The sequence below is a fragment of the Serinus canaria genome, chromosome 9, assembly GCF_022539315.1.
Source record: "Serinus canaria isolate serCan28SL12 chromosome 9, serCan2020, whole genome shotgun sequence".
In the NCBI taxonomy this organism is placed as follows: Eukaryota; Metazoa; Chordata; class Aves; order Passeriformes; family Fringillidae; genus Serinus; species Serinus canaria.
The window spans coordinates 14,917,283-14,939,618 of NC_066323.1; the positions used below are offsets into that span (position 1 = coordinate 14,917,283).

Below are 22,336 nucleotides of genomic sequence, written 5' to 3' on the forward strand. Positions count from 1 at the left end.
AACAAAACGTTTCACATGAATTAAATTGTGAGGAAACAGAAATTCTTTAAACTTGTAAGAAAACAAGGCAGCGTGAGCACCGTCACACAGGCAGCTGTGTGATCACAGCTATTGATAAGGAGAGCCAGTTCCAGTTATGAAATCTTGATAATTATGTGTTTTTAAGAGATGTGTCGTGCCACCACAGGAAGAAGTTGGTGTCAGAGTAAGATGGAATAATTTTCAGTACTTGCATGTAAAGATGCAGTAGCATCTTCACTTGGAAGGCTTTTTGACACTCAGCTGATTTTGGTTTCCTATGTACCTTGTCATGATTTTCTGTCTGCAGTCTTGTGTCCCTTTCCTTTCATTATCTATTGTTTCTGTATACTGCAGGTTTTTCCATCACAGCTTTATCCTTGACTCCCTTATGACCCTCAGGAATGGCAGGAGAAGTCCAGGAGGGGCCCTACCTGGCAGCATTGCTTGTAGTGCTTTCCTTTCCTGAGTCTCATGCCCTGCTTGCTTCGATGCCATCTTCCTCTTGCTGTTCTGTTATAAGGATTAGAGCTTTTCCTGTCAAATGCAGATTACTCCTTCCTGTGCCCAAACTCTCTCTGCCACCCCATCTCTCTCCTATGCTGCCTGCTGGGTAGGGTGGAAGGAGCATGGGGACACGAGAGGGGAAGTGGTGGCAGGCACCAGCCGAGTCTCTTATGTGCAGCCATGCATGGTCACTGGGTGTGTGGAGAGGGGGAAAGGTTTGCTTGGTTGGTTTTTTGGTTGGTTTTTGTTTTTGTTTTGTGGAACATTTCCCAAATACTTTGTCCCAAGATTCTTGGGGGTGCCATGCCCTCAGCCCACTGAGTCATGCCAAGTTCTGCCATGGGCCTGTCCAAGCTCCTCTACTTACAAAGTATATCACAGGGTGCCTGCAGGCAAGCTTGTCTTACCACTTCTGCATGTTGCCACTTCTTTGTGATTGAAAGGTGAAAATTCGAACATAATTATATGATTTTCACATAAATAGCATCTGTTACCTGAAAGAGATTGAATGGATTTGTTTTGATAGGGTGTAAAAATATAGGTCTTGATAGATGAGATAAGATATAGATGCTAGATGAGATAAGCTTTTAATCACCAGATTTCTGGAGCTGGTTTGGTTTCAAGGAGGTTGCTTGGGATGGATCAGCTTGAGTATAGTTGTAATATGGTCTTGGATTTGTGCATGCCAGTTTTGTGTTACAGACCAGGCTGCTGATGGGATGATTTCTGACTTTATCATGATAAATTGCTTCCATCCCTTCTGTAGTGGGTTTTATTGCAGTGTTCAGTACAATGTTTATATGAACTGCTACTAAAGGATAAATAAATAAAGCAAGATATAGTTTAATATGGGGGAGGGAAAGTGTTTATATTGTATTAGCAGTATTTGTTTAACAAGAAATGGATCAGAGATGACATTTATCTGTACTGGACAGATTTGCTTTTAACAAAACAAAGCCTTGAAATGGATCAGTTTTCATATAGATCAGAATTCTTCTTTCCTTGCTGGAAAGCTGGAGGCTTGGGGTTGGGTGGTCCTCAGCTCCCAGCTGTGCTTGTGTAACTCATGGGGTAACTCTAGTGCTAAAGGTCTGTTGTGTTGTCATCTCCTCTTGTCCCTATAGACTGGGCATGCTGGTAGTCAAATTCCACTGGGAACAGGTGAAAAGGAACCTTTGTACGTTATAAAATTCTCTTGCAGTTCAATTCACTTGGTTGTGTCTTTCCTAGGCTTTTTCTTGCTGTAGGATGCTGTTGAGAACTTCTGGGTTCATTCAAGACTAAATGGGTTTCAAAGGTAGAGAGGTACTTCTGCTGAAATAGTAAATTATAGGTGTTATTTTTTAATTTCCCTTCATCTTTTGCTGATGCACCAACGTGGATTTCATCTGGGAATTCCTTTGTAGGTGCTGTAGAAGGATGAATTACCCAGAGGACTGCTTCTTGTTCTGGCAGATCTCTCTTTCAGAGTCTGAACTTTCAGAATAACTCTTTTTCATAAGTTAACATCCTATCATTTTTGGGTTTAGACTCAATGTGCATCTTTGCCAAAATTGGCCAAGTACAGGTCATGTGCAAATGTGATGCCAGTTTAGGCAGTCATGTGTTGATTGTAATGCTGATGTTAAGAGAGAATGGGGGATGAGGGCTAAGGAGCTGAAGACTTTTCTTTCAATCACCATGTTGCAACCCAGTCAACCTGTAAAATGTATTTATTTTGCTTAACTCCTGTTGTTGAATCACAGATTACAACAAGTTACAGTTCCCTCTTTCTTGACATTTATTTTTATACTCCTATCCAATATATAAGCCTTTCTTAGATTTTTGAGTTTGGGCCTTTATTTCCATCAGGAAAATTAAAAGATCCACTAGCCTTGGCTGCTGAATACTCAATGTTGTGAACAGCATCGACTGTTTTGTCAAGACCTGAAGTTGAAGAGCATTATTATTACAAATTTCAGTGCATAATTTTCTCTTCCAAGTCATGTTTCCTCGCATGGAATCATAGTTATTTTCTCCAAGATATTTGGCCTGAGTTCTGCTAGTGACTGTATTTTTGCTGACAAACTAAACCAAAACCCAAATGATGTTAATTTTTAGTTTTAACTGCAACAGAAATTGTGCCTGAACTAAATATGCAGCATGTAAAATTTTCAAGTTGAATGTTCTGAGCTAGTTATTCTAGAGATAATGTGTGACTGTTGAGCTGATAACAGAATATATGCTAAACAACATAGAATTTCTTGATTCTTATGTTCACTTAACTGGTAGCTAAGTGTGTTAGTGATGGCAGGGCCTCCATTGAAACAGGGAGCACTTTGAGGGTCACCAAGGAGGCAAGAGGCAGTACCTCTGTAGTAAGTCAGCCAGTTATGGGTTTGGGCTGCCAGTTATGCACCATTTGGTTTTTTTCTGTAGGGGGAAAGGATGCCATTAAGATGGTAAACTAAGCACAATAAATTGATGGAACTTGAATCCTTGAACAAGACAAACTATGGTTTTGAATTAAGATAATTGTCCAGTATTATTGTCAGCATTACTTAAATTTTGCTCTGAATGACGTAATATTCAGCAACTAGTAAAATACAATGCTAATTACAGGTCTGATGCTTTCTTTGGCATTTAAGGGATTTTCATTTGTTATGTTACTCCTTGTGTTTCTTTCAAATATAAAGTCATATCAGTAGCACCATCTAAATGGATAAAGAATGAGCCATGTGTAGTTTTGAGCTGTTGGTATAATCATGCCAGCTAAGAATATATTCTGATGATGAATTTCAGTATAAGAGCCACCAAATTAACCTAGTGGTTCTGGCACATGGCAGGTGAATGGTATAATGTTCCCTGAAACTTTATTCACTGGATTGCCAAAGCCATACTTTTCAAGAACTTAGTGAACTTAAAGCACTTTAAAGAAATATTTTGAGTTCACAGCAGTGGAGAGTGAATGCCTTTCTTCAAAAAAATACCTTGGCTACTGTTATAGATTAGCTTCTGCCAACGGTTTCTGCAGGAGATGCCAGTTTGGATTGGAAACCCAAGAAATGGGTTCAGCAAAGCACTTTATCCCATTCTTGGCTTAAAGCACACGAATAATGCCACTGACTACCCACGTGTGCTGTACTGTGACTGCTCACCCAGTGAAAGTCAGGCACGTGTTTAAATAACGTGCTTCTCTGGGGGTTCCCTGCATGGTGTCTGCTGGCAGAGATTTGATTTTTCTGATGGCAGCCATCACATGACCTGTGCAGGAGCACAGCGTGGTCTGCATTAGCCCTGTGGGCCAAAGCAAAGGCTATTTCTGCATCCACCCCCAATGCTTTCTGCACTTCTCTGGCAGCTGATCTGCTCTTTGCTGCCAATTGTGCTCTCGTGTTTTTGGCACCCAACTGCTCCAACTTGCTGCTCATGCAAGTATTGAATTGTCTTTGTAAGGCACAGAGTAGGCTTTTCCTTGTTTAAGATTTTCTATATGGTTGTTATGACATGAAAAAAAAGATAGATCATTGCTGTAGTTTTCTTCTTTTTGGTCAAATTGTGCCCTTTCTGTCAGTAGCCCCATTGAAGTTTAATAGAGATGTCAGCAGAGTAGAACAACTGTTTTGGAGGTCCAAGCTCACTGCTCAGGAGGGCTAAATGGAGTTTTTTACATCTGTTGTCTAATGGAAGCACCATTCTTTACTGGAGAAGCCCTGTACACTGATCATTTATGGAAACAGAGCTCTTTCAGCACTCAAGGGAGGTAACTCTCCCTAGGAAAGCTTGTGAGGCATTGAACAGCAAGTGAAACGTGCAGGCACATCCAATTTTATCTCTCATTTTTCTGCGCTAGAACTGGAGGTAATTTATTTTCTTTTTCTGTTTAGCACTTTCAGACCATGCTAAAGACTAAGTTGAATGTCCTAACTCTTCGTAAGGAGCCTCTCCCGACAGTGATCTTCCATGAACCAGAGGCCATTGAGCTGTGCTCCACAACTCCCCTCATGAAGACCCGGACTCACACTGGATGCAAGGTACTCAAATGTATAAACCCCACTGTGGAGGTGTCCCATGTGATTGTGAGAACTCTAAAGAGCCCAAAGTAACCAGCAGCATTCTGGAAATTCCATTAACTGCTAATATTACTATAAAGTTTCTGACTCAAAAAAGTCATTGAGCATTTCTGACCAGAAATTTTGAGTTTCAGGAGGAAAAGGTTTGGGTTACATGTCATGATGCAAATTGTGGAGGATTTCTAATAGGCTGTGATCAACTGCTGTTGTAAACACTGACAATATTTCTGTAAGAGCTAGTGGGTTTTTCCTTTTCTTTGTTGGTTTGGGGTTTTTTAAGATTAAAAAAGGGAAAAAGCAGGGCAAGAGACTTCTTGATTTGGTTAAGCAACAAGATCAATCTGCCCTGTTACATCAAAGCAGAGCTTCTGCAAAGGCTGTTCCTCTTTTAAAAAGTTTAATGGCTCAAGTGTGTTCTTCTGTGGTAAGAAACCATATAAAAATAGGAAACAAATCTGCTCTGGTTGCATCTTTTCTTGGAGTCACTTTCCTTGATCACAGAGCTCGCCTGCCCTTGTAGAGCCCTGGGCAGCCTTGCAGACTGAGCTGGGTACCAGTCTGGCAACCAGTTCCCCTTCACCCAGCCTGGCTGCCAGTTGTAGGGAGTGTCCACCTGCCCTTGAGGGTCTGGGTGAAAATGGAGAGAACTGGGCTTCAGGCTCCCTTGCTCTGCAGAGTGTTAACTCCAGGAGAGCTGTTGCTGGATCCTGTGTGTGCTGGATAAGATCCAAAGTGCAATTAAATGTTCCCTGCCACAGTGTGTACACAAACATGTGCACACACACTCTCTTCCCTGCTGGGGGATCAGCTGTGAGTGAAGTGGGGTTGGAAGAAATTGCTTTCTCCTGCTTTTCTTGGCATACTGGACTTGGGCACCCCTAGGCCTGGCACTTGCTCAATAAAGTTTCTTCTTGGGAAGAATCACTTCCCAGGTGTTTGACTCTTTGCCTGTCACATTAGGAACAGGACTCTTCTGCTGGGTGTTGAAGCAGAGCTGCCCTGTGTGCTGATGTAGAGGAATGCAGGAGAAGCAACCCTAATATGCTTTGTATGGTGGCTCACAGCATCTGCTTTTCCATAGTGGTGCTTCTGTCCTTTACGTTGACATCTAATGAATTTTTAGGGAATATTAGTATGACCTAAATGGTTCACAAAGTATCTGGCTTTCACCCCCAGTGAGAGAGGTCAGGCATAATAATGCTTTCTGAAATCAGTTTATCTTTGGGAATGTGGATAGAATTTACATGCAGCTTTTATTCAAGTTACAGTCCTTCAGTTGGAAAAGAATTGCAGAGAGATGTTGTATTCCTCAGTGAAGAGACTCTTATTCTATATTTAGAGCTCTTTTATTTATTAATTTATTTTTCCTGCAGTATAGCATAGTAGTTCTGACTAGGGAACATCTACCACAACACTCCCATTTTCCTTCTTGCATTGTTTCTCCTTCTCCCCTTCCCCTATAGCTAGTTTGCCTCCTGTCAGTGCTGGAGTTTTATGATGGTGGTTTTGGGGTAGTGGCCAGGCTCTCTTCAGGTGATTCAGCTGTTGTGATTTTCAGTACCTGCCATGTGTATGTTGTTCCTGTGGCTAAGAAATCCTCTCCTGTTAATTACTGAAAGGCCAGTCTCTGTAGTCACTACCTCTTTCTTTTTCCCCTCTTTTTTCTTGACTAAATGTGTTCTTCCTGCCAGCTTTTAATAGGTAATTAACTTCCCTGTCCTCTTTACCCTCTGATTATTAGTTTTTTGCTGACTGATATCACAGTAGTGTTACCATAAAAAAGGTAGAATTTTATAATATGATTTTTTGCTCAGGTGGGTCTGATCAATTCCTGTCATTCTGGTGTAAGGCAGGAGATGCTGTGGTGTTGCTGGTACCACTAGGCCTGTCTGGTTCTGACTTGGGCTTTTCAGGCAAGAGCACAGCATCCAGTTTCTACTTGCTTTCATGAGTCACACTTTTTTGATCCTTAATCATTTTATTCCTCTTGACTGAAATCCCTCCAATTTTCCTATGTAATCCCATTAATGAGATAGCATCATTTGTCTGTCAGAGGCTCCAGACATCTAATTGTATTGCACAGTTTTAACATAAGCCTCAGCTGGCACCATCTTATTATGGGAACTTGACACATGCAATTGCTTTGCTGTTTAGAGGTCTGGGCATTGGTTTTCTGATGTGATTGCTCTTTTACTTGTCCTTTCATCACAAGGCAGGCTTTTCTTTTTGCATTCATTTGAAGTTAGCTGCTGAATCTTGAAGAAAAAAAATCTTTTCTGCTGAGATCTAATCTCATTTAGTAATTCAGTGGGGTGTTTTTGAGGATAGCAGGGAAATGTCTAGTTTGAAGTAATCTTGGGGAACCCCCATCAAATCTGGAAAGTTAAAGAGTTGAACAAATTCAGAGATCTTTTCTTTCTTGTCCAGTTCCACATCTGATGCAGCTTTGTCGCCATTGTGGTTTCTGAAATATGGTTTTTTTACTTATGACAGAAGGCTTAGGACTCATTCCTTCTGTAACTGCATGTCTACACCTGCCTGCTTGGGTTGATGTTCTTGCTGTCCTTCCCACCCTTCTAGACTTGTGGACATGATTTCCCCAAGCAGGAGAAATGGATAGTGTTAGCACTGATTTGCAGCACAGAGCTTTAGGTGCACACATTTGGGAGTTTGTGGTGCTGGTTGCTCAGTCAGGTGGGTTGACTTGGAGGCTGTAGCTCCCAAAGGGCACCTTCTTTCCCTCCTTTGCCCACCAGCCCTGTTTGCAAGTGGGAAGTGACAGCCCTGGGATCAGAGTGGTGCAGCCCCATGCAGCAGACAGCCTAAACCAGAGCAGGATTTCTGGGTACAATAAAGTACTCAGCCTCTGCTTTCTCCTGGGAATCATTTGCTTTATTTGAATTGCAGTGTACAGTTCCTGCAGGCGGGTCTCTGGCCCGAGGGGCTGCAGCTTCTCATCCTCCTCCAGCTCAGGATGCCAGGGCAGGGCACTGGGATGCAGTGCCCAGAGAGCTGCCCTATCTCTGGGACACACAGCTGGGGACCTGTGTGCATCCTGCCTCTTCCCTGCAATGGGAGGGGCACTTATGAATGCTGCATCACCAAGGGCTCAGGTTGGCAGCTGCTCCAAAGGATGAGAACACCTAACTGGCTTATTGTATACCTGTAAATGGCAAGTATCAGCTTAAGGTAAACCACCCTTTCCTGAAGAATGAAAAAAAAGAGTGAGAATGAATCTTTTGTTGGTAACTGGACCACACTTTCAGTCCCAGGATCTGATTTGATTTTATTTTAGTAGAGCATGTTTTTCCTCCTGGTATGAGTGTGATTTAGATGTGTCTATAGAAAAGAGCATCCATTCTACTTCAGATCCTAAGGATTTCAATTAGACTGTGGCAGTCCTGCTTGTAGGTATTTCATGTCAAATGGGCACTCCTGTGTTTCAGCTGGAAACCTGCTTGTTGCTGATCCCAGCACTAAGTACCACCAGATGGAAATGCAAGTCTGGAGTATCTCCAGAAAATAAGTTACTCTCTACTCAGAAATGCCTGCTTTCTCCATGCCTTTTAAATGATTTTGTTTAAGTTCTGCATGTTTTGTTCTTCCTTAATGTCCTAATCAGTTTATATTGATTCTAATGTTTCTTGATTTCTGTCCCTTTGAGCCATGGTGGTGGCACAAAGGGAGCTGCCTAAATGACTTTCTCTCTCCTGCTGTAGCTTTTCCAGGCAGTGGTGCAGTAATGCAAAAGGACAGAGGTTAAAAATGCTGTCTGCAGTTTTTAAAGTGGTGTAGTACGTTTCATTTTTTCCCCCTTTTTATTGGAAGACTCTTCAAAGTGAAGTCAGAGCTGAATACTCAGCACTGGGTCAGGCAATCTTATTCCTCCAGTTCCCACCAGTGGACAAACTTTTCTCAGCAGCCTCAGAGGAGCATAAACAGTGCAAATAGTTGTACTTTTAAGAGTATGCTTCAATGAAATAGGAAAACATTTAAGTAATATGGTACTTACAGGAATGATACTTGTTGCTTGCCTGTCTTATTGGATTGATTTTGTGAGCTTATCAATTCAGGCTTTGTGAAAGGTATGATGTGGAAACCTCTGTGATGGTGTATCTTAATTTAAGATGGATGAAAGTCTTGTAAAACAATTTGTATAAATGGCATTTGTGGGGTAATATTTTTTTAAAACAAGTCTTGCGCATACTGATAGAGATTTAAAAGTAGACAAGAAGTAACACAAATAAATAGAGTTTGGTTTCTCAGAATAGCCTAATGGCTTCACTCCCAAAGCAAGAAGGAAGTGTTTTTTATACTAAGCTGGCTGCAGGCTGGTGATGACAGTGGGGCCAAGGCCACAGCTGGGCTTCTGTGGCACCAGTGTAGTGTCAGCAGTTAGACACCAAACTTGACTGGTGTAACTCTGCTGCTGCTACATGTTTGTCAACCTATGAACTGGGTTTGGGGTGTTTTCTGGGACAGCTGGGCAGTGCCTGAGATGCCCTGACCTGTACCTGCCCTCCAGCAGCAGCTCTGGCCCCTTCAGCAAAGCCACAGCCTGTTGCCCTTGTTCCTGCTTTTCTCCTGGCTTTTCTGGCTGCTGCCAACAGTTTTCATTTTCCCTTTGTCTCTCTGTCTTTCTCCTATTTTTCTTCTTTTTTTCTCAAAATTAGCTTTTAGAGACAATACCATCACCTGTGTGCCCTACTAATGAATCTTCATGCACATGAAATTGTCTCATGTGCTTTGAGCAGCAGGATGTACAGCAGTACAGCAGAAACTGCAAGTTTGGCTTGTAAGGGCTAAACAGATGAATGGGGGCACAATTCAGCATCAAAAAGTCACCCTAGGACATAGGGGAGGACATAGGGGAAAGCTCATACTAACCCTATAGGATGAATAGAGAGTAAGATTGATCATGATTTAAATATGATCTTTAGAATGACAATGTTTTTCACTGCAATACATATTTAAAACCCTGAAACATTGTCTTAAAATTGCCCTCCTTGGTCTGATTCTAATTCCTTGTGTAAGGCAGTCATTTAGGAATAATGTCTTCTCAGATATTACTGCCTATTTTTGGTTTTCTGCCTTGTTAATTTTGATTGCAAAGGCCTTGCAGCAGGACCGTCTCTTACCACATACTTGCAAAATACCCCATTTCTACTCTACCCTACGTGCCTCTGTAGCAAATTTAGTAATGCTGTCTTGTTGATTTTATTGGTCTTCACATTTTTAAAACTCACAGTGTTGTTACTTTTTCCCCTGTAGACCAGACTTTCCCAAGCTGTTTTCTCCAGCATTTCTGGCCTATGCAAGCTCTTCCTCTGGTGTCCCTTCCTAATCAGCTCAGCCTGTGGTGGCCAATTCTGTTACCCCTTGAGCATTCAGGGGTACAGCATCTGCTGGGCCCTGAGCCCCTTCAGCATCCAGAAAATGTTTAAACTGATGAGCCATCCTCCCAGTTTCAAATAGCCCATACAGCATAGTGTTGGTGGTGGCAATTTCAGCCTCATTCCTCTTCCCCTTCATTGGCCCCCAGTGCCTGAGTTTTAGCTCTGGGTCACTGAAGCATGGGCAAATGGCTTCCCTCTGCTGCCCTGTAATTGTGTTACTGTTATGGGTTGGTTTTGTGTCTTCATCCTGAGTCAGACTAAACACGAACACTGTCCCTCATGTCAGTACCCAGAGACCAAGGTACCCTTTACTGGTTTTATGTCCTGTTGACTCAAATTGGCTGAAAATGCATCCATAGTCTCTCTGGGATGGTAAAATCCAGGTGACATAAATGGGTAGTTAAAAATCTTGTGTTTTACTTAAATTTCCACAAATAATTTAAAAAGCCTACTCCTATTGAACGTTTATTGCTCTTTTGGCTACTGAAACCATAGCAAATTGGAAGCTGCTCATATTCTTAAAACCACCTCACTTTATACTTATAAAACTTAATAAAATTGTTCTCTTTGCATCTATAGAATGGTCAAGGATGATTGTTTTGAGTGCAGCTGTAAATATAAGTCCCACTAGCTGCCTGGTCTCCATTACCATTTTGTTAGGCCTGTAATATTAAGATGACCATTAGCTTTAATAAAAAAAACAAATTAAACAATTGAGAAAAGGTAATTGTACCATCACTCCCCAGCCTGCTGTTTTCCCTCATCTTTCATCTGAGTCAGAAGCACAGAGGGTTTTTTTTCCTTCTACTGTAATCCTTAAGCATTACTTATTTTGCATTGTGAACTGGAAGATTGTTTTTCTGCTTCTTTCTCCCCTTGTAAAATGAACCAAAAGGACACACGTGACTTCTTGCATAGGGAAAAACTTAGCAGCTTCACTGTATTTAGATATAGACATAGTGCTGGTTGGTGAGAGATTCAGAGTCTGTGATGATGTGTTTTCCAAAGGTGAAGTGCATCAAATAAACTAATAACCCAACAAGTATGTTATACAAAGATGAAGTGTATATATATATATATATATATATATATATATATGTATTTAATATATAGTTTTTGAGAAATAAGTAAAAGAAAAAGAAAGAAAAATATAAGTCCTGAAGTTGTGGAAGAGTAAACTGCTTGCAGAAACCTTGAAACATGGCTTTATTGGCTGCATCTTGTTCTAACGTTGAAAATGGAGAGTTGCAGAGTTGCATGTGCTCATTTCTGTTTCAAAACAAGCCTGTATGGCAAGGTCCTGCCTTGTACTTTGTGCCTGTACCTATGGAGCTGCTGAGATTTGCTGTGGGCTCTGCTGTGAGCAAGGTGGGATGAGCTGAGCAGGATGGCAGCAGCCCTCAGGCAGCATTCACTGCAGGGTGTTTGACACTGGCTGCTCTCAGCTTAGGAAGGAGTCTCTCTTGCATATGATTTTTTTAATTACATGCATGGAAAACCCATTTATGTCAGTGGGAATTTATACTTTAAATGAGTACAGAGGATCTAATAGAAGCATGAAGGGTAGGTGCAAGTGCAGAAGGTTGTTAAAGCATCATAGTGCTTCATTTCCTCATGTCCAGGAGTCTTAGGTGGAGAATACAAATTGGGTAAAGCAATTGAATTAATCTTTAACTGAGCCTGCTTTAAATAGTATCTTCTGCAGTGTTTAGTTTTGCTGTCTTGGATGTATTTTGGCATAACTTTATTTGCTTACTGCTAAAGTGGCATTGTAAGAATAATGTATACTGAGAGTGGTGGAAGTTATGTCTTATGTCCTGTCAGATATGTGTAGTATTTGTTTTTTCCTTAGCATTTGCACTGGTGACATTTTTCAAGCCATGGTTCAAGTAAAGGGCATCTTGTTATTGAGGAAGTTCTTACATCCCATCTAAAAATGGTCATGTATTGCAGTCAGCTTCATATTTCTGCTTTAACTACCTTCATAGAAGAAAGTATGTGTCTGTTTTCTGCATATGGTGGATTAACCTTGCTCTGAATATATGTATATTAATTAAAGGAAATCAGTTTTTCCTATTTGTTTCCTTTTGGATTTTCACTGAGAAAGTGTGTCTTAAGTAATTTTAAAGAGCTCCATGAAAAGAATAAGACCATCACCTTGGGAGCAGAGCACTGGTGACAGGGAGGATTTCTGAGAGCTGCCCTGCGTGTTTGTGGCCAGCAAAGGGCTGGAAATACCCTGATTGCAGGGCCTTCTTCCTGAGGTTCCCCTTGGGTTTGCTTCCAGAGGGAGGGGGCTCATGGCTGGATGTTGTCAGGAGGATCAGGCATGAGTTGAATTTCACAGAGATGTGTGAAAATATGCTGAAAATAGCTCTGTGTGTTTGTGCACACTCCCAGGAGGACTAGAGGGCTGGGGTCCCTACTTGGGCTGCATGGGAAGGCTTCCAGTTGCTGTGGACCCTGCAGACACACCAGGCACCTGGGAAGAGAAGTGCCCCAGCCCCAGTGCAGCCAGTTTGTGTTGAGGAGGTCTCCTCAGTTCCTCAGAGCATGGCTCAGGGTCCCAGGCTTTGTCTGTGGACAGACCTGTTCCCAGCACTGCTTTGTCTTGCATGAGTAAATAAGAGCAGAAAGGTTGCACTGGGTAAGCCAGACTTTGCTCAGATATATGGGTGTCCAAGCCTATTTTCTTTGGCATAGACTGTAGAAAATAAGCCCTAAGCAATAAAATCCCCTTGAAAATGCAAGGGTATACAAAGTCACAGCATCCATTGGCATGTTGTGCTTTTCTCCTCCCCTTGGTGCATGTATTTTATCAGTGGCAAAGCAATTGTGTACATTGCATTTATTCTTACTGCTGTAGTTCTGCCCTTGTAGTGGATGCATTGGGTCCCAGTGAAGAAAGTGGGTGACAGTGCATGACATGGAGCCTGAGAAACTGTTTTAAAGTTAAAACAGAAATCCCTTTGGTTGCAATCTAGCACCTCCTTTGGCTTCAGAGCTTTGGCATTATTAGTTGCCTTTGACTTCCCATTCAAGGTTTTGTTGAATCATCGGCCCTTGATTTTAGCAAATAGTATTTATCAGCAGAAGTCATCTAAATCAAGCCTTTTAGTGTAAAACGTGGCACTAAACAGTTTTTTATTTCTTTCAGTTGTGGAAGAGAGAATGATTGGCATTCAAAGAGCACTGTGTAAAATACCAACATACAGGAATTAAAAACTCTCTGTGACTTGGTTAAGAACATGCCCTGTCCGTTCCTGAATCCCCACCCTTGCTTGTAAAAGCAAAGGGAAGCCTGGGAGGTACTGAGGAGGCCAGACACTGTGTGCAGGTGAATGCCCAGTCACTCTTCACTGAGGGTGAATTGTCCATCTGTAGTATTTCTGAACCAGAAAGATCTCCCAGCCCCTTCTGACCCAGCTTTGTTGGCCCCTGCAGATCAGCTGCAGTTCTCTGCCTGCAGCCCTGCTTGCAGAGGTCAGATCAGCTCACCAGAGCTCGGGGCAAAGCTGTGTGGGCACACTGTACTGTGGATGAAATACACAAGAGGAAAACTGAAAAAGATGGTGAGAATGAAAATGCAGACTTCTATTAAGTAGTAATGCATTGAGTGAAGGTACTGAAAAGCAATAGATACTAAAGGAATTCTTTTGATGCACAAAGCTCCACAGAATACTTCTGTATCTTGAAACACAAATGTGAGTTGTTTTGTCAGTTATAGAAATACCACTTTTCAGGGTGCTTGGAGCTGCTGTTTAATTATAGCTGTCTTTGTAGGAGATAACATACCAAAATAGTTCTCTGAAAGAATATTTCAATTTCAAAACAAATTTAATCTCTCTACAGCAGGAAATATTTAAGTTTTGAAATTCTAAATTACAGAATACCTTAGGAGATAATCTTCAATTATACATATATACAATGTCATTCAGCTTATGCTAGTAATTTCCAGCTTTTGCAATCTGGCACAAAGCCAGGACACCAGTGTGAAGCACACTGGCAGTTGCAAGGTCCTAGACAGCTACAGATGTGTCAGGGTATTTATTTTTTATGCTGCAGAAAATATTCTGCTCATTGCAATTGTTCAGGCGAAGCCTTCTGGTCCTAGGAGCTAATTGCTTCCATAATAATTAAAGTTCAAGTATCTAGGACCTAATAGGTTTAGACATATAAAAATTAAAATGAGATTGAAATTTATTATGTTGGCTAGGCTGAGCAGATGCTGCAGTCACTGTCAATTGTTTTGTTCTAGTGTGTCCTTGAGAAATGTCTCCATCTTTGTGTGGCTGTTGCAAGGTAAGGATGGAGCTGTGGTTGTGATGCTGGAGAGCAGAGGAAGCTGCTGCTTCTCCATGGCCCTCAGGGCATTAGGGACCCTGCTGTGACCTGGCTCTCAGGAGGAGGAGGCACCCTTCCTTCATAGCACATAAAGTTATTCTTCAACAAAATCAAAAAAACTTCTGGTTCTGTGCTCCTTGCTCCCTGGCATTGTTGCAATGGGCCCCTCCCCACTCACCAGCATGAAATGTGCTGGGAGAGGTGTTGGCAGATCTTTTCAGATGTGCTTTTTCACAACAAAGGCATGTGTGCTTATTCTGTGAAGGTATTCTGTGTGGCTCTTCCCCTGAAGCCATGGATATTGTTACTTTGATTTCCATTAGAATACTGCAAAATTTGCATTTGGCACTGGTACCCACTGCTCAGGCTAGTTTGAGCCAACATGAGCCTTCTTGGGAATTTGTAATCTCTGGTTACAGCTGTACTCTGCCCAAACTCAGCAGTACTTATTTTGGGGCCAGTTCTGAGTGCTGAAAGCTTCCCACTGGAGCAAACGACACAGGCAATCAAGCAGCTGAAATTGGTTTGCAGATCCATTCTCCTGCAGATGAGGTACCAGTGGCTGTGTCTGTAGTGCACGGGCTGCTGGAATGCAGATTAATGATGCAATCCAAAATGCTTTATGTCATAAGAGAAAGGAGGGTCCTTTGTGCCACCTCTGTTTCTCTTAGCTCCAGAAGTAATCTTACTGTTGTCCTTGTGCTATTGCAATATATTCTGCAATGCAGTGTGATGTATAAATAGGTTAGCTCAGAAGAGAAAGAAATTTTTCCATTCCAGGATTTGGATGTCAGTGTCTGAGACTAATGACTTCTTTTATTTATTTAATTAAAATATTATTTTTTTGCATGTTAATTAAAAGTTTAGAACAATAACCATCACAGTGTTTCTGGGCAAGTTGAAGGCCTGATGCGTGCTATCTGTTGCTGATCAATTACCTTTATTGTAAACTGTTGTGAATATTTGACTTGAGGCTGGTGGTAATTCAGTAAGCTTTGTTCTCTGAGACTCTAGGTTGTATAGGCATAACAGGTGCAACAGAATTTTGTTTATTTTTTTCTCTAAGAAAGGAGATGGATCAAGTTTAAAATTTACAGTTTGGTTTGGAAAATGAGTAAGTGCTTCTAAGTTAAGAACTTCCCTTGTATTCCTAACCCAGGAATCTCTGATATTCACCTACAGTCATTTCACAGCAAGATCCTATTAAATGATACATATTGCCACAGAAGCAAAATACTGAATTTCACAGCAGTGTAAATTTGGAATTAAGTTTATCGTGTTTTATCAGTGAATGCAAAATGTTGAATTGGTAGTTAACAGTTAACTTTGATCAAACAGAATACCCACTGAGGTTGTGGTCCATCCCTTTTGGAAGCTAATAGTTTTTTGCCTGGTAGATATTAGGGTTGCTTTCTGAGTGCTAGAGCATAGCACACTGAGGAAAAAGAGTTACTGAGTTAATCATCTAGGGCATGATGACATTTTGATTAAAATGCTATCAAGGTTTAAATGGCATGGCAGTGACCTGCACTTTATAATCCCAAATTTTAAATGTAGATAACCTTATATTTAACAGATGTCCATACACAATCATTTAAAGTAGAAGGAAACTAACTTAAATGGGCAAATTTTGGAAGACAAACAAGTTGAAAGAGTCTTTATAAGTGTACTTTCTAAAGTTCACTGAAGATTCATTGAACTGTTTGCTGAGAAAGATTTGTCAATGAGTAGTTATTTCATGGAATTTTTTTCATCCTTGGGGACTTCTTTTATTTCAATGTTTGTTGTGGGTCTCTCCATCCCCCAATTTATTTTTTAAAAAGGTGGAAAGCCAGCTTCAAGTCAGAAAGAGATTTGAATTAATATCTCCAAGATTAGAGAAAGATCTTCCTAAAGACTGGTACAGTTGAGTAGTAAACTGGGAGATATGATAAGGAGAATAGAAAACAAAATAAGATAATATATGTGTGTTAGTATTGTTTTGAGACTATAATTGAAGTGGATTCTGAGTGTTCTCTGGAATGGGATGAACAGAAAACCAAACTGGTTTTAGTTCTTTATGAAAGCTGCTTTTTTGACTGAATTATCTGTAGGCTGGGAGTAATTCCCCTGTGCTGATGTCTGACTCATTCTTACAAATAGTGCAATAATACACTTCAGCTTTGTCAGCTGTTTGTAACCACGGTGGCCAGAATCCCCATGGGAATTATCATTAATGGGATGCAGTTTTTGGGTTGGCTTTGCTATGGTATAAATTGGCATACTTCCTTTGACTGAAATGCCATGCTAAGTTAAATCATTTAAGAATGTGGTTTTCTAGTTTGACATGTGACTTGGAGTTCCTATTGATTGAAAACAGTCTGTTAATAAAATCAAAGTAATTGAATACAGCCTAGGGGAACCAGTGCTGTTTGTCATTTGCTATTAGGCAGAAATGTTAAAAATATTAAGTAATTCTTGAAAGGATTTTTATGAAACAGCATAATAGTAATTTAAAGAAAGGTGTGTTTTCACTCCAGAGCTTTGCCTTGACTTACATTTGCAGGCCTTCATACAAGGCCAAATAAATGGTGTCACTCTGCATTCCCAAATGGGAGAAATGATATACATCTAAGAAATATATTGTATATGTAATTTAAGTTTGGAACCATTTACAGCACTTCCTCATAGTGAGGATAAACTGAATGACTTTAATTACCAGTGACTTACTGATGGACTGCTGTAAGGTTCTTGTTCTGCATGACTTTCCTTATCTGTAGGTAGGGTTTTATTCACTGTTATCAGTTTAATGCAGACAGCATGTGTCTTCAGCTCCCCAAAGCAAGGGACTGGCTTGGCTGTTGCTGTGGCAGTGCCCTGAAGGGGTTAACACAGGGTGCTGGCTGGAGCAGGAGGCACATCCCTGGAGGCAGCCCTGTGCTGTGGTGCCTGTGCATGTCTGTGGATCCCAGCCCTGCCACCAGTGAGCTGCAGGGCCCTGAATGGCACCCCTGCAGCCACTGAGCATTATTTGGCAGGGTGATGCCTCTCATGGAGCTTCTTTGAATGGCTGCAGCCCCAAGGACCTCGCTGGCCTGCCCAGCCCTGACTCCCTGGGCTGCTGTGGTGCTCCACTGAATTCTCCTGGGCATGATTACTTAAGGTGCAAATGTGGCCTTTTAAAAAAATGGCTAATTTGTGGGCCACTAAATAAAAGATGGACAGGAAGACACATGGTGGGGTTTGTGTCCTGGCCTCAGCAGCTGCAGTTGTGTCAACTTTTCAGGTTCTGTGTGTGGTACTGTCATAAGCAGGTGAGCCTGGGTTAGATAGGTAAATAAATAAATTGGAATTGATCAGGCAGCATAGTTGGGATATCGTGTACCTCCCTGGGATGCTGACTACACCTGTTGGTCATGGGGCTGCCCCAGGTCCAGCATGGCTGTCACTCCCAGAGCCATTCCCTGGGCTCTGGTTCAGGGCTGTAGAGCTGTTCCTTGGTGGCTGCTGGCCATTTTCAGCAGAGTAGGGATGGTTTTTCTGTCCTCTGCCTTCAGGTGACTCCATCCTTTGGGGCCAGGTGGCCCCTGCTGCCATCTGGGTACAGAGGAGAGTGAGGACATGGCAGGTTTTGTCCTGGGCCTCCAGGGCCCTTCCTGGCCACTGCTCTCTGACTCAGGGCTCTGACCCTGGCCCTGGCAGTGTCCCCAGCCAGGGGCCAGGGCCACTCTGGGAGGAGTCCCAGGGCTCCTGTGTGTGCTCCCAGGTGTCTCACTGTCCCTGAAATAGGCAACCCACCTGTGCCTGCAGGCTAGGGGGTGAACACCTGCAGCTTGTTGAGCCTTTGCCATGTTGATAGCCCAAGGCCACAGGAATAAGCCCTTCTTACATCCAAAGAGAAACAGAAGAAAGCAAAAACTCTCTGGTGTGGCTTTGGGTGGAGGGTTGGCCATCCCAGCCATCCCATTCCTTAGATTCCCCTTTCCTGTCCTTTTCAAGGACTCTTGCATGTTACAATAGGCCTGAAATCAGACATCGGTGGCTTGTGGCCCTTTGAAATATTCTCAACAAGAATTTAAGCAGTGGGAATTAAATTCCTATTGGTTTGGGTTGCAATTTGAGTCCTTCACTGTGGCACTCTCAGGGACTGAGTGCCTCAGTGCCACTGAGGACTCTCAGGGAGTCTAGTGTGCAACCAGAGGTGCTCAGGTGATTTATCCCCTGGACTTGGTAGCGTGAGCCTTGTGAACTATCACAAGGCACTCTTGCTGTCTCTTTGGATTTGTTAGTGTGCCCTCATTTTGCAGTGAGTCCTCATGTGCTGCCTGTGGCTCAGCTGCCTGGTGGGGCATGGTGAAGAGCAGGGAGGGAGGAGCAGGCTTGGGATGGTCAAGAGCCCTGCTTGATGATTGCACTGGCAGGCAAATGGCCAAACAAGGGGCATCTTTCATTTAAATATGATTATATTGCAACATATTTCTTAGATTATTTTTTTCAGGTAGCTCTTCAGTAATGTAGTGAGTTTTATTTTGAAGTGAGACACAGACAATGATCACAGAGATTTTTCATATTTTTTCCCCCTCTTTGAATTAGATTGCATGTTTGTTCTCTGCTGGCTATTACTTCCATGTCAGTATAAGTACAAGAGGTTATAGAAGTTCATGATGTTTCTCACATTGTAGCAGCTTTCTGCATACCGACCCCTTTGCCCTTTTGACTACATGAAAACGATAAATGTGTCAAGCAGGAAGATTTAAGTAAGTGCTGTTAAGGTCCCAGACACTCATTGCAGAGCTTCGATTTCCTAAGAGCTGTCTGAGCTTTACTTTACGTGCAGCCACACGGTCATGCTGACTAAAATCCTGCTAATTATTTTAGAGACATTTTTGTGTGATGTGTCTTGAGAAAAGAGTCTGAGCATCTGTGAAACAGATGAAGTGAAAATTCCTCTGGCGTCTATCAGCAAACATAAGCAGGTGGAGCATTTCCAAGTTTCTGCAGCTGAGGGAGGGGCTCCAGAAAAAAAGGTTGTTTGCAGCACAGAGGGGAAATGAAATTAAAAATAATAACTTATGTATCTTCATTTGATGCTGCCTTGTCAGATAAGGCCAGTTCAGGAACAGCAGATTTCTGCTTCATTTCAGGGGCCACTGTAAATTGACCGCCAGGTTTTTCTAGGAAATGAACAGGGCACTGCAGGCTCTAGGATGCAAATTGCTGAATCAAGAATTGAGCACTGCAAATAGGGCTCATTTCTCAGTTTGAAAGGTGTTAAAATGTTTACACTTATTGCCTGTGCAAGGTTAATCAAGGTAATTTTTGAAATACATTGCTGTATCAATCCCCTAATGCAGAATTCCTGAAAATCAAATGGTTTGTATGTTTTAAGGCAAACCCCAGGAATTTAGAAATAAAAAAAACATGCCGCTGGTGTCCACTAAAGGAAATGTGTGTGGTAAGAAGCTGTTTTTGCTGCCCAGGATGAAAAGCCAGCTGGCATCAATTAGCACTTTATGCACATGCACTTTTATAGAAATAATTTTTACTGAGCAGATTTCAAAGCCTTTCAGTGCCACTTAGTTAATCCTCCTAACAATCCTGGCCAGAGCTGCCCATTTATACACATGGGCAGGCTGGAAATTGGGGAGGTTTAAGTGACTAATCTGTAGCTGCAGAGTGAATCAGTTCTGTCCCATCTTATCTGTCTTTGCAAAGCAGCACTACCTTTTCTCAGAAGAGAAACCAAAACATAGAATACAAGTTACAGCAAGGATTATGTGGTGTGTTTTAGAATATCCTGTATAAGGTACTGCCTTTAAACAGTGTATAGGATAGAAATACAGTTTGTTTATTAGATGAAGGACAACTACAGAGGATTAAGTCATTTGTACAATAATTGACTTCTCTGCTTCAAGTTCATTGTTTATTGTTTATGTTTTTGTAAAGCTGCATAGACAAAGAATGACATTTCCTAGTACAAGAGAGAGAGCCTTGCTGTCTTTTCAAGAAAGAGAGCCTAGATTTTTAAAAAAAATAAATGCTTTCTTCTTCTAAGAGCATGACTGTGCAAAAATGCAGGCGTGCTGAATTTGACCCAGGGTGTGAAATGAGCAAATGTCCTTCACTACTTTCTCTGAAGATTGCATCCACTTAAAACCAGCTGCTGCCTGTTTTCCACTGTAGTCTTTAAAGACCAAGAAAGTGCAATTAAAGCATGCAAATATGTGGTTAACCCAATAGTTCTTGGTGGCATGATTGGAGCCTTGGATGGGAGCTCGGTACCTTTCTTTGTGATTATTGTGTGTGGGCTGTTGGTCCCTGTCACATGTGGGGTGGGGAGGAAGTGTGAGACTCCAGGCTGTAGTTGAGAGGAAGGTGTCACAAAATGTCATCCCTAAAGCACTGGGTCTTTTTTTATGAGATTGCAGGGTGATGAGGAGTTTAAATTTGTTTTGTTATTTTTTTTTTGCCCTACCACAGGAAGGTTGGTAAAAGGAAGCAGGGAATAAATAGAAAAAAAGCTGCCTAGTTCCCTAGTATCTCATGCTGCTGTGGAAATCAGACAGTAAATAGACAAATTATCCTGTAGTCATGCCTGACTGTAGCCTGAAGATATGAAGTGCTTCTTTATTTCCAGCTGACAGAAGGTATAAATGAGGATCATCATTGTGAATGAGCCAGAGATGCCCTGTGGTTTAGCCCTGCATTTGGTTAAGCTGCTGTGTTGGTTCACATCTCAGGGCTATCTTTTCAATTAATTCTTCCAGAGCTGATGAGCTGAATAACGTGAAATGTATTAGGGGGCATGTGCCAGGTGATGGTGAAAGTGCTGCCTGATTATACAGATATTAAAAGATATTTTTCATACAGTGCTGTATATTCATAAGCAAATTCCCTATTCATTTTAGAGCAGTATAACTGCACAGCAACTGCACTAAACGTGCAGGGTTGCTCTGATATCCCCCCACTGCAATATAAAGCACAGTTGTAAGTTCCTCCAAGATGAGAGGAGTGTTGCATATAAAGCCAACTACGTTTTGTGTAATATAGGAAACATATTGTTCATATTCTACCAAGTGAAATCTGTTTTGGATTTCTTTTGCTGAGGGTCCAGATCATATAAATGATTGTGGCCTTTGCTGTATAGCAAAAAGCAAGCCATGGTCTTTTCATGTCTGGAACAGTTCGACATAATCAAAATGTATATAAGATATTTAAGATGCTTGTTCAGCATATAAAAAAGCTATGGCTCAGGCTGCTATTCCCAGCTGTAAAATTCAGAGATCTTGGTAGAAAATGAAACCTCCCAAACCAGCATGCATTCCTCACAGTTTATATATATCAGCTTCATCCAGTGTTTCATTCTCTCCCTTCTAAACATAAAAGAAAGATAAGATAGCATTGGCCACTGTTCTGATCTTCTTATAAAGAGTGAATGATGCCTATATCCTTGACTTTCCCCTGGGTCCAGTTACCTTGCACACCCATCAGTAGTTGGGGCAGGAGATGGGTGTGAGAGCAGTGAAGGTTTCAGTGTTAAGAGTGTGTTCCTACAAATGTTCTGTGCCAACCACCTCTTAATGTTTAGATTTCAGATTTTGGACTGAGGACACAGACCCTGGCCATCTCTGAATTATTTTGTAGTGCTGGACAAAAAAACTAGGAGAGGGATTGTGCTTGGCTCTACTGGATAGATAGCAGAGCATGCTGGCATTGATACCATGAGTGAATCCTCATGGTTTCACCCCTGTGAAAGGTTGTATGCACACAAGAGCAAGTCCAATTTGCTAGGTGATATTTTTAGCATCCTTCAAGACAACTAAAATGGGATCCTGTCTCAAAGCAAATCAAGAGTGCTTTTTGCAGGCATGTGAGCAATATGGAATGCAAGTAGCATTGGCTGGAAATGTTACTTGCAAGTTCTTTACCAAGTTCTCTAAAAGCTTGGCTACAACAAACAATTTTCCAAATTATTTTGTTTAAAAAAAAAGCCAAAATAAATTCCAAACCTTATAAGGATTTTTTTTTAAGTCCACAGAA

The 22,336-nt window shown here is 41.6% G+C and overlaps 1 protein-coding gene across 3 annotated transcripts in view; it reads left to right on the forward strand.

The window, feature by feature from the left end:
* PID1 (phosphotyrosine interaction domain containing 1) overlaps positions 1 to 22,336 on the forward strand; it is an 82,465-nt gene that overhangs the window by 26,528 nt on the left and 33,601 nt on the right. For all 3 annotated transcript variants that reach the window (XM_030227399.2, XM_050978162.1, XM_050978161.1), the window contains one exon: positions 4,392 to 4,538. In XM_030227399.2, coding sequence (XP_030083259.1) covers positions 4,392 to 4,538 — 147 coding nt within the window. The remainder of the gene's footprint in view (positions 1 to 4,391; positions 4,539 to 22,336) is intronic.